The sequence below is a fragment of the Macaca fascicularis genome, chromosome 14 (genome assembly GCF_037993035.2).
Source record: "Macaca fascicularis isolate 582-1 chromosome 14, T2T-MFA8v1.1".
NCBI lineage: Eukaryota > Metazoa > Chordata > Mammalia > Primates > Cercopithecidae > Macaca > Macaca fascicularis.
Window position 1 is genome coordinate 4,234,248 of NC_088388.1, and position 12,414 is coordinate 4,246,661.

At 60.1% G+C, this 12,414-nt stretch overlaps 1 protein-coding gene across 18 annotated transcripts in view; it reads right to left on the reverse strand.

The window, feature by feature from the left end:
• Positions 1 to 382: 382 nt before the first annotated feature.
• CTTN (cortactin) overlaps positions 383 to 12,414 on the reverse strand; it is a 40,448-nt gene continuing 28,416 nt past the window's right edge. For 17 of the 18 annotated variants that reach the window (XM_015434330.4, XM_074012954.1, XM_074012951.1 and 14 more), the window contains 5 exons: positions 9,812 to 9,960; positions 4,665 to 4,754; positions 2,486 to 2,663; positions 2,046 to 2,117; positions 383 to 738 (listed from right to left, as the gene is read on the reverse strand). In XM_015434330.4, the coding sequence (XP_015289816.1) occupies positions 602 to 738; positions 2,046 to 2,117; positions 2,486 to 2,663; positions 4,665 to 4,754; positions 9,812 to 9,960 (626 nt within the window). In that variant the 3' untranslated portion in view covers positions 383 to 601. Of the gene's footprint in view, positions 739 to 2,045; positions 2,118 to 2,485; positions 2,664 to 4,664; positions 4,755 to 9,811; positions 9,961 to 12,414 lie in introns of those variants that run through there. The other variant, XR_012422919.1, reaches the window with a different exon arrangement.

Genomic DNA, 12,414 nt, shown 5'->3' on the forward strand with positions numbered 1-12,414 from the left:
TATGACACAGGCAGATTTCCCATCTGACGTGGCAGCTCCTGTGTTCTGGGTGACTTAGCTCCGTGTTAACCTCCAGCAGGCCCGCCCCTCTCCCCCCAAACACTGAGACTCTAGAGGGAGCCCTCGTCTGGGACAGTCCTTCCTGCCTACCCGCCACAGGGCCTGGGACAGTCCTTCCTGCCTACCCGCCACAGGGCCCACCTGAGGCCTCGTGCTTGTCGTGGGAGGCCCCGACTGCACTTGATGAGCACGAGGGCAACACGCACTCAAGAGAATGCGAGCTCCCTGAAGCTGCCGCGTGTGACAGTCAATTTGGCAAAAAATAAAACAAAAAAAACCCCATCAATCCATCAATGCATAAAACCAATTACCAAAGTCCTCCTAAGGAATGTGATTACAATATATTAGCAAATTCTGTGGCATAAACATTTTCAAAAGCATCAGCAAAAGTATTAAATATAAAAGCAATGTGTATATTCTCCTCCCCACCTTCAAAAAAAACCAAAAAAACCAAAAAAACCCAAAACCCAAGAACCAAAGAAGGCCTGATCTGTAGTGTGAGGGTCCGGGGCGCAGCTCCGGGGGCTGGGGGCTGGGGGCCCTACTGCCGCAGGTCCACGTAGTTGGCTGGGAAGAGCCCGTACCGGCCCTTGCACACCCCACGCCACCAGCCATCGTCAATCATTTCGATGTTGGTGATGATGTCATCGGGGTCAAATGAGATCTCATCATCACCCGCTGGGGAAGAGAACGCAGAAAGGTGCTAAGTGCGAGCGTTTCCTGGTCTGCTAGAAAAGAACAGGGCAACCCAGAGCAAACTCCCAGGCAGCCTGCTCAGAGGAGATGCCCCTGCAGAGATGCACTGCGGAGGCTCCTGCTGCCTCTCTTGCCACCAAGGCCAGGATTTGTCAAGAACATGAGCCGAGTGACTACGGAGATGCCCAGAGCCCCTCACACAAAACACCCACCCCACCCGGACCCCTTCCTCAGGAGCAGGTTTCCACCACATAACTCCAGCCCTGCCCGCCCTCCCTTCCCCTCTCTCCCTGGCAGACGTGTCTGTGGAGGGGGTGGGGAGATGGGCTGCCCAAGGCCATGGGGGTGTGGAGGCCACAGTAGAGGGACGGCTGGGGGACACCCGGAGAGAAGCCCGAGGTGATGGCTTAAATGGGCCTGGAGGGCAAAAGCCACGGTGATGAGAATCCACACACAGGTGCCGAGATGCCACAGACATATCCACACGCGTGCATGTAAACGCACGTGTGCAAAAGGGACTGAACGGGGACAGCCAGCGCTCACTTATGGTAGCATGCCAACTTCCGCACTGATGGAAAATTGCAAACGGGAAGCACTCAGAGGCAGCGGCCGGGGGTTCGGAAAGGAATCCCACGCCACCCATAAGATGCTTGTCAACTGCAGAGGGGTGGCACTGGCTTTGTGGACCAGATGGTGGCTGAGACAGAGGGACAGGTGGATGCCACGCGGCACAGCAGGGAGCCCCACCACATGGTCTCCACGACCTCACTGCCACCAGAGCACGGCTCAGCCTGGCCCTGAGGGAACACAGGGCAGGCGGCTGAGGCCAGCCCAGGAGCTGAGGCTGCTCTTAAACTGCCAAGGCCGCAAAGGGAACTCAGGGGGACACGCTGGCCACATGGGAGCTGGCGGCCAGGACAGGACAGGCAGGAATGGGGCATCTGTGTGGCCCCCTCACCTGGAGGGTGGGGCATCCCTGAGGGACAGCGTCCTTGACCTTGGGAAACACGCTGGAGTCTTTGGGGCTGGCAGCACCCTTGCAGCTCTCCAAGGGTTCAGAGAATACTAAAGATAACGAGGTGGGTGCGTGTGTGTGCGGAGATGGAATCTGGGTAGGGAACATGGGAGTTCTTGGCACCATACCTGCAACTTTTCTATACCTCTGAAATTATCTCAACATAAATTATTTCTAAAACTAACAACGCTGGAGAAGTCAATTCTCAGGAAACAAGCACAGGCGGGTGCAGCCGCCCGGGTCTCCCCTCTGAACACTTTTGCGGGCCGCTCACCAGCCTGGTAGTCGTACAGGGCGACGGCTGTGATCCCCAGGTCGTTCTCGTACTCGTCGTAGGTGCTGTCCTCTAAAAGAAAGCCAGGACAGAGCTGAGCAACACAAAGTCCCACACAGGTTCCCAGCCTTCTCAAGTTTTAGACGACACTTCCTAAGATTCTGTCCCAAAGACACAGGACGGCAGCTGAAGCCCTGCCTTCCTCTGCCCTGCCCGCCCGTCCCCAGCACCACGGGGATCTTCCCGGGATGCAGCTCAGGAGCCGCTGCCCCAAATGTGTCTAGAGCACTTCCCTCAAGGGACAGAAAGACCCTGCAGCAAGCAGGCGAAGGCGGGTCAGCGGGAAACCCACCCACGCTCCTCGAAAGGACGCCACAGGTCGAGCAGGATGTCTCGGGAGCTCCCCACCGGGAAGGGCGCTGCAGCGTGGGGCCCAGTACCTGTGGGATAGTGGCCTGGGGCCTCTGTGCTTTCGTAGACAGCCTCTGTGGCGTAGGCCAGGCCCTGCTGGCTGCCGGCCTCTCGATAGTCAGCGGCCTCCACGCTGTACAAGGGCTCCGGCTCCGTCTCACTCACAGGGCCTCTGTAGCTCAGCTCTGCCTTGAAGGAAGCCGCGTCCTGGGGAAGGGTCACACGCACATGGCACGGGGCCCATGTTGGCTTCCAGAGAGCAGCAGCTGCACTGCCACAGCCAGCAGAAACCCACAGGCCACCTAATTCTCAGTCCCAGCCAGGACTGAGAAAACAGATGTGGCATAGGAAGGCCAGGCTTGCTGGCATGTTCACCATGGTGGTGAGTGCGGGGAGGCCCACATGCCATTTCCTTACCAATGACTGGGTCCTCAACCCCGGAACACCCCAGTCCTGCAGTAGCCACGCCCACACAGCAGGTTAGGAGCCACGCCCCTGCCTGCGCTGTTGCCTGGGGATAGAGCCCATCTTTGTTGGGTTAATTTGGCTGATTTCGAGGCACAAGGCACCCTGGGGCCGAGTAGGCACAGGGCACCCTGGGGCCGAGTGGCCACCCTCCTGCCCTGTGCTGCTCGACCCTGGCCCTGCCTGACAGCAGCTTCACCACATGGCTGCAGAGCGGCTGAGCCTGCAGACCGGGCTCTGCCCTAAACAAATCCTCTCTGCAGAGGGCAGTAAGGGCATCGCCGAAGAATCACATTCAACTACAAAGGTGCCAGCGGAACACCTCTTTATTTATAACCACCGCAACTTCGGAGCCCTAACGAAAATCCCGACCTGCTTATCACCGATGCTGGCTTTAATCAGTGTTTCTGAGCAGGGTCCACCTGATGTCACCGGCAGTGAGAGAAAGCAATGCCAACAGCTCAGAAACGCGCACCCAGGAGATCCGGGAAGAACTGGTGGTGGAGCGCTGCTCGCCAGGGAGAGTGAGGGGCAGGGAGAGCGACTCCACCCTCAGCGCAGGCGCCGGGAGCCACGCAAGGGCCGAGCTGCACGGGACGGGCAGGGTCGGAGCTTCCTTGCGGCAGACGGCGCTGACTGCCAAGGGGAGGGACGAGAGGGGGAGGCTCGTTCCCGATGAGCTGCAAGGCCTCACTTACCACATCCCCCCAGGGCCTGGCAGGGTAAAGGCGGCAGCACAGCCCAGGACGGACAGTCGGGTGGTGACGAGGCCATGGCCAGTGAGGCCCAGGCCCCAGACCCTGCCTGTCTCCAGGGCGCTCTGGGCTCCTGAACTACCGTGGTCCGTGGTCTGGAGTGTGCCCCCCGTAACTACCGTGGTCCGTGGTCTGGAGTGTGCCCCCCGTAACTACCGTGGTCCGTGGTCTGGAGTGTGCCCCCCGTAACTACCGTGGTCCGTGGTCTGGAGTGTGCCCCCCGTAACTACCGTGGTCCGTGGTCTGGAGTGTGCCCCCCGTAACTCACTGACTGGCTCCTGGGCGGGGAGAGATGAATGCATAGACCAGGATGATGGCGGTGGGATGGAGAAGGGGCAGGGCTGGGGCCAGGAGAGGTGGTTATAGGTGGAGGGTGTGGTTAGCGCAGATGGCAGGGAGCAGGAGACACAAAGTCAGGGATGGGCGGGCTGTCGGCAGACGGCTCGGTAACTCTGGGATGGGGACGGAACACTGGGGGACCCACGAGGGGGTCAGCAGCACAGGGAGGGTCTGGACAGCATGTCTGCAGCACACTCGTGAGGGGCTGCAAGGCTGGAGAGCCGAACGGGGCAGGCACAGAAGGCAGATGGCGCGGGAGGTGGGGGCTCAGTGATGAGGGAGGGCGGCATTGCCAGAAGGGAGTGTGGCGGCGTACCGCACAGCAGAGAGCAAGTGGGGGGAAGACCCCCACATCTGATTGTCTGACAGCAGGTGACCCCAGCAGGGACTGCAGTGAAAGTGGCCAGACTACAACAGGCTGTAGAGGGGTGAGAAGATGGCACGTGGCCCTGCACAGCTGTCCCCCGACAGCACCGAGGCATGTCACCCACCCCCAGGGCGCTCCTGGCCCACCCCTCTCCGGGCATGGAATGCAGCGATGCCCTCTGCACCCACACCACGCTGCCTGCCTGCAAGGGCTTCCTCCGCTCCACAGAGGACCTGGGCTCTGGCAGGAAGTCACGCTCATTCAAACACCAAAGACACCAACCTCATAGACGGGGCTCGAGGGCAGCCTCTCCTCGGTTGGCTGAGGTGCAGGCGATGCAGGGGGCGTTTGCGTTTTGGCTCTGGCTTGCTCCTGTGATTGAAAACAAACAGCAAGCGGAATGCTGCCATGACACTCTGCACTGTCACGCCTGCCGTGTTTCAGAAGATTGCGCCCAAGCTCTAGGCATGCTCTGGGGGAAGGAGCGGAAAACATCCACACCAAGGTTGAGCTGGAGCACTAAGCCTCGGATCCCACCAGCACCCAGGCAGGATCAGAGGGGCAGGTGAGCTGAAGCACCAAGCTTCAGATCCCATCAGCTCCCAGGCAGGATCCGAGGGGCAGGTGAGCTCTGAGGCTGAGATCACACAGCCAGTGATGCGACAGTGCCGGGACTGGGCCACAGCTCATGTCCCGCCCACACACGATTAGACGGTTTAGCCACAGATTTGGGAGTCTGAGTTGATGCTGCAATGGGTTGAGACTTTGGGGGCCTTCATATGGGCTGAGTGCGTTTGCGCATGAGACGGACATGAAGCTTTAGGGGCCAAAGGATGAACTAGGGTAGGATAATGGCCCCTCAAAGCTGCTGACATCGCAGTCCCCAGACCCCATGCGGAGGGACTGTGTGTGTGATGAAACTAAGGGTTCTGTGACGGGAATTCTGGACTATCTGGGTGGACCCAATGTAATCACGAGGTCCTGAGAGAAGGGAGGCAGGAGTGTGAGGGACAGAGGAGGGGCGGTGACAACGAAAGCAGAGGCTGGAGACGGGAAGACGGGGCCGCAGGGCTGCCAGGAGGAACACAGCTCTGCTGACATCTTTGAGGACTTCTGACCTCCAGGGCTGTAAGACACTAGCTGTGTACTGTGTGTGGTGGTGACTACAGCAGCAACGGGAAACTCACTGACAGCCTGCGGGCTCCAGTGCCAGACGCTGAGTCTGAGGGCAAGGCGTGCAGGCACACGGGCCAGGGAGCCACCCAGGCAGGATCTGAACCCCAGGCGTCCGCTCCAAACCCTCCCTCCTCTCCCCCTGCAGGACCTGAACCCCGGGCGTCCACTCCAAACCGCTCCCTCCTCTCCCTCTGCAGGACCTGAACCCCGGGCGTCCACTCCAAACCCCTCCCTCCTCTCCCTCTGCAGGACCTGAACCCCGGGCGTCCACTCCAAACCCCTCCCTCCTCTCCCTCTGCAGGACCTGAACCCCGGGCGTCCACTCCAAACCCCTCCCTCCTCTCCCTCTGCAGGACCTGAACCCCGGGCGTCCACTCCAAACCCCTCCCTCCTCTACCCCTGCAGGACCTGAACCCCGGGCGTCCACTCCAAACCCCTCCCTCCTCACCCCCTGCAGGACCTGCACCCCGGGCGTCTATTCCAAACCCTCCCTCCTCTCCCCCTGCAGGACCTGCACCCCGGGCGTCTATTCCAAACCCTCCCTCCTCTCCCCCTGCAGGACCTGCACCCCAGGCGTCTATTCCAAACCCTCCCTCCTCTCCCCCTGCAGGACCTGCACCCCAGGCGTCCGCTCCAAACCCCTCCCTCCTCTCCCTCTGCAGGACCTGAACCCCGGGCGTCCGCTCCAAACCCCTCCCTCCTCTCCCCCTGCAGGACCTGAACCCCGGGCGTCCGCTCCAAACCCCTCCCTCCTCTCCCCCTGCAGGACCTGAACCCCGGGCGTCCGCTCCAAACCCCCTCCCTCCTCTCCCTCTGCAGGACCTGAACCCCGGGCGTCCGCTCCAAACCCCCTCCCTCCTCTCCCTCTGCAGGACCTGAACCCCGGGCGTCGGCTCCAAACCCCTCCCTCTTCTCCCCCTGCAGGACCTGAACCCCGGGCGTCCGCTCCAAACCCCTCCCTCCTCTCCCCCTGCAGGACCTGCACCCCAGGCGTCTATTCCAAACCCTCCCTCCTCTCCCCCTGCAGGACCTGCACCCCAGGCGTCCGCTCCAAACCCCTCCCTCCTCTCCCCCTGCAGGACCTGAACCCCGGGCGTCCGCTCCAAACCCCTCCCTCCTCTCCCCCTGCAGGACCTGAACCCCGGGCGTCCGCTCCAAACCCCTCCCTCCTCTCCCCCTGCAGGACCTGAACCCCGGGCGTCCGCTCCAAACCCCTCCCTCCTCTCCCCCTGCAGGACCTGAACCCCGGGCGTCCGCTCCAAACCCCTCCCTCCTCTCCCCCTGCAGGACCTGAACCCCGGGCGTCCGCTCCAAACCCCTCCCTCCTCTCCCCCTGCAGGACCTGAACCCCGGGCGTCCGCTCCAAACCCCTCCCTCCTCTCCCCCTGCAGGACCTGAACCCCGGGCGTCCGCTCCAAACCCCTCCCTCCTCTCCCCATGCAGGACCTGAACCCCGGGCGTCGGCTCCAAACCCCTCCCTCCTCTCCCCCTGCAGGACCTGAACCCCGGGCGTCCGCTTCAAACCCCTCCCTCCTCTCCCCCTGCAGGACCTGAACCCCGGGCGTCCGCTCCAAACCCTCCCTCCTCTCCCCCTGCAGGACCTGCACCCCGGGCGTCCGCTCCAAACCCCTCCCTCCTCTCCCCCTGCAGGACCTGAATCCCGGGCGTCCGCTCCAAACCCCTCCCTCCTCTCCCCCTGCAGGACCTGAACCCCGGGCGTCCGCTCCAAACCCCTCCCTCCTCTCCCTCTGCAGGACCTGAACCCCGGGCGTCCGCTCCAAACCCCCTCCCTCCTCTCCCTCTGCAGGACCTGCACCCCGTCCGCTCCAAACCCCCTCCCTCCTCTCCCTCTGCAGGACCTGAACCCCGGGCGTCCACTCCAAACCCCCTCCCTCCTCTCCCCCTGCAGGACCTGAACCCCGGGCGTCCGCTCCAAACCCCTCCCTCCTCTCCCTCTGCAGGACCTGAACCCCAGGCGTCCGCTCCAAACCCTCCCTCCTCTCCCTCTGCAGGACCTGAACCCCGGGCGTCCGCTCCAAACCCTCCCTCCTCTCCCCCTGCAGGACCTGAACCCCAGGCGTCCGCTCCAAACCCCTCCCTCCTCTCCCTCTGCAGGACCTGAACCCCAGGCGTCCACTCCAAACCCTCCCTCCTCTCCCCCTGCAGGACCTGAACCCCAGGCGTCCGCTCCAAACCCCCTCCCTCCTCTCCCCCTGCAGGACCTGAACCCCGGGCGTCCGCTCCAAACCCTCCCTCCTCTCCCCCTGCAGGACCTGAACCCCAGGCGTCCGCTCCAACCCTCCCTCCTCTCCCCCTGCAGGACCTGAACCCCAGGCGTCCGCTCCAACCCTCCCTCCTCTCCCCCTGCAGGACCTGAACCCCAGGCGTCCGCTCCAACCCTCCCTCCTCTCCCCCTGCAGGACCTGAACCCCAGGCGTCCGCTCCAACCCTCCCTCCTCTCCCCCTGCAGGACCTGAACCCCAGGCGTCCGCTCCAACCCTCCCTCCTCTCCCCCTGCAGGACCTGAACCCCAGGCGTCCGCTCCAACCCTCCCTCCTCTCCCCCTGCAGGACCTGAACCCCGGGCGTCTATTCTAAACCCCTCCCTCCTCTCCCCCTGCAGGACCTGCACCCCAGGCGTCCGCTCCAAACCCCTCCCTCCTCTCCCCCTGCAGGACCTGAACCCCAGGCGTCCGCTCCAACCCTCCCTCCTCTCCCCCTGCAGGACCTGAACCCCAGGCGTCCGCTCCAACCCTCCCTCCTCTCCCCCTGCAGGACCTGAACCCCGGGCGTCTATTCTAAACCCCTCCCTCCTCTCCCCCTGCAGGACCTGCACCCCAGGCGTCCGCTCCAAACCCCTCCCTCCTCTCCCCCTGCAGGACCTGAACCCCAGGCGTCCGCTCCAACCCTCCCTCCTCTCCCCCTGCAGGACCTGAACCCCGGGCGTCTATTCTAAACCCCTCCCTCCTCTCCCCCTGCAGGACCTGCACCCCAGGCGTCCGCTCCAAACCCCTCCCTCCTCTCCCCCTGCAGGACCTGCACCCCAGGCGTCCGCTCCAAACCCCTCCCTCCTCTCCCCCTGCAGGACCTGAACCCCAGGCGTCCGCTCCAACCCTCCCTCCTCTCCCCCTGCAGGACCTGAACCCCAGGCGTCCGCTCCAACCCTCCCTCCTCTCCCCCTGCAGGACCTGAACCCAGGGCGTCCGCTCCAACCCTCCCTCCTCTCCCCCTGCAGGACCTGAACCCCAGGCGTCCGCTCCAACCCTCCCTCCTCTCCCCCTGCAGGCTGCCTTGCTCTATTAGGAACAATGGTAGTGCTGTCTTGTCTTGCTGAAGAGAAACCACTCCCGGTCTTGAGAGCCTAGCCCGGTTCCTGGCATCTATGGTCTTGCCTGACCCCAACAGGACAGTTGTAAATTCCCACGTCACCTGGTGCCATCCACAGATTAAACACTCGAAGTACCATGTCCTGTGTGGCCCTGCAGGGGCAGGGCCTGGGGTGGGCAGGAGAAGCCCAGGCTTCCACACAGGCTGGGCCTGCCCCACATTGCAGATGCCCCAGCTGAGAGCCACACCTGGTAACTTCACACACACATTTGTAGGCTCCAGGCTCTATTCACAGCCCCCCTAATCCCGCTGAGCACAAGGAAATTCCTTGTCAGTGGGACGCCACCCAGGCTAGACCCAAAGCACCCAGATGCAGGCTCGTGCTCTGCCCCTGCCAGGGGTGCGCTCCTGGCATCTTTCTCTGGAGCGCTTCTCCACAGCCAGGGGCTTGGGTGAGCGGGGCTGCGCTGGCCAAGCAGAAGCAGGCCCCAAGAGCAGGCTGCCTCTGCACAGAGGCCCCTCCAAACCCCAAACTTTCACCCAGAAAAGGAGGGGCTTCCAGAGGGGGAGGGGTGAGAAGAGACTCAGGCTGACATTTGGACAAGAGCTCCGTGGAGGACGAAGCCGACAGGACTCTGCTGTCAGCTCAGGGACAGAGGGCAGGGCAGGTTGCTGGGTCCCGGGGCTGGACCGGCAAGACCAGGATGGCGCTAGCTAGCTGCCTGGAGCATTGTGGCCAGAGACTCAGCCTATGTGTGGCTTCAAGTGACAAGTGCCTTAAAGCACAGCCTTAAAGGAGAGTTAAACATGCCTTCCAAGGAAACCCTGGCCAGGAAAGAATAAGCCCCGCCCAGGCCCCAGAGCTGCCAATCCCCTCGCACAGGTCCGAGAGGGAGAGCGCGCTGCAGCCCACTCGTTGCCGCTCACCTCCAGCTTCCTTCTGGCTTCTTCCTGCTCCTGCCGCTCCTTCGCCATCCGCTGGGCTCTCTCTGCCTCCGCCTTCCGCCTGTCCTCCTGCTCCTTCTCCTTAGCGAGGTTTTCAAAGTTAGCTCTGATGTTACTTGTTTTGCTGGTCACTAGAGAGAAAGGAGGGAGGACGTGTGGCTTGAGCACAGCAAAAACACGGCTCCTGGACAACAGCCCCACAGAGGGTGACCGCCCCAGGAACCGGCCACCCCCCACCCCCGAGGAGGGAAAGGTTCTTGCAGCTGCCAGCTCAGCCCACTGGTCCGGAGCCAGCACTGGGCGCCAGCCGCAGGGCACTGCACTCCTGGTGGGACTGGCGATCCCCCTAAGCTTGGCATCAGGAAGATCTTTAAACAAGACAGAATCTCCACCACCACACTCACAATTTTAAATAAAAACAGCCAATTTCTCTTAAAGACATCTGTCCTTGATAAAGCAGTTAAGGTACTGATGTATACTGTAATCGACATATACTGAATATAGTGAATCTCAACCGCTGAGTATACATTTTTTTATATTGTGTGTGACAAAAATGGAAAAGAGGGCACTGGCTCATGCCTGTAATTCCCAGCACTTTGGGAGGTTGAAATGGGAGGACTGTCTGAGATCAGGAGTTTGAGACCAGCCTGAGAAAGATAGTGAGATCCCATGTCTATTAAGAAAAAACGATAAAAATGTAAGTCAAAAGTGGGGAACAAGGCCGGGCGTGGTGGCTCATCACGCCTGTAATCGCAGCACGTTGGGAGGCTAAGGCGGGTGGATCAGGAGGTCAAGGGATTGAGACCATCCTGGCAAACATGGTGAAACCCTGTATCTACTAAAAATGCAAGAATTAGCTGGGCGTGGTGGTACGCGCCTGTAATCCCAGCTACTCGGAGGCTGAGGCAAGGAGAACTGCTTGAACCCAGGGGCAGGGGTTGCAGTGAGCCAAGATGGCGCCACTGCACTCCAGCCTCGCAACAGAACGAGATTCTGTCTCAAAAAAGTGGGAAGACACGTGAGCCTTCCCTGCTGTGTCCGGGACTGTGGCGGTGGCTGTCTCTGTCTCAAGGAACATGAATGGAACCATGAGAGCTGCAAGTTGATTGTTTTTTCATGGAACAACGTTCTTCCCTGAAATAACAACTGACAGACAAACTATGGTTATGCAAAGCTGGGTATCTGGCAGCAGTTTTCTCCCAAGTGAATGAACTAAGCCTATTGTGTCAAGAAAAATTACTGTAGTATTTGTCGCCAACGGGAAAATTCCAGCTTTCAAGTAAAAGACAGAATTCTGAAAAATGTGAGGCTGCCACATGAACACGACAATTTCCACTTAGCCTCTGCAGATAACATTGACGATGACAGCAAATGTGATTTTTTGGGTCCTGTATAATGAGAAGTGTCCACAAGTGGAAGACGGGCATAACTCAGAGGTCCAGCATTTTCCAAATAGCCAACACAGGGTGCCACCCGAGCATACTGGGGGGCGAGCCATTCAGGGCCAGAGGAGCCACCCCCACCTGGCACGCTTGCATGGCATCGCGGAAGGACACCCACACTGCCCTTAAGGTTACAAACACTCCTCCCTTTCCCAACCGCCTACCCAGGTGATTCCACATGTTCTTCCTAAACAACGTAACATCGACAGACTGCAGAGGCAGATAGGTGTGAGAATGCAGCCGTCTTCTATTAAAGAGATTTACAAAAAAAAACAATGCCACTCCGTGCATGGCCAGTTATATTATTATTTTTATTTTTTGCGATGGAGGTTAGCTCTTGTTGCCCAGGCTGGAGTGCAGTGGCGCAATCAAGGCTCACTGCAACCTCCGCCTCTAGATTCAAACAATTCTCCTGCCTCCGTCTCCTGAGTAGTTGGGATTACAGGCGTGGGCCACCATGCCCAGCTACTTTTTGTATCTTTAGTAGAGACAGGGTTTCACCATGTTGACCAGGCTGGTCTCAAACTCCTGACCTCAGGTGATCCACCCGCCTCGGCCTCCCAGAGTGCTGCGGCTACAGGCGTGAGCCAGCATACCCAACGTAGTTTTGTTCTTTCTAAGTGAACCAATTTATAACTTTCCAATGGCTGTGGTGGCTCATGCCTGTAATCCCAGCACTCTGAGAGGCTGAGGCAGGTGGATCACTTGAGCTCAGGAATTCAAGACCAACTTGGGCAACACAATGAGACCTCGTCTCTACTAAAAATAAAAAAATTTAATTGGGCATGGTGGCATGCACTTATAGTTCCAGATTCTCAGAGGCTGAGGCAAGAGGACTGCTTGAGCCCCGGAGACTGAGGCTGCAGTCCTGCCTGGATGACACAGCAAGATCCGGTCTCAAAATAAATAAATAAACAAATAAAACAGTCCTCTGATTTCTTTTTTTTTTTTTTGAGATGGAGTCTCGCTCTGTCGCCCAGGCTGGAGTGCAGTGGTGTAATCTCAGCTCACTGTAAGGTCCGCCTCCCGGATTCAGGCCATTCTCCTGCCTCAGCCTCCTGAGTAGCTGGGACTACAGGCGCCCGCCACCATGCCTGGCTAATTTATTTTTTATTTTTAGTAGAGACGGGGTTTCACTGTGTT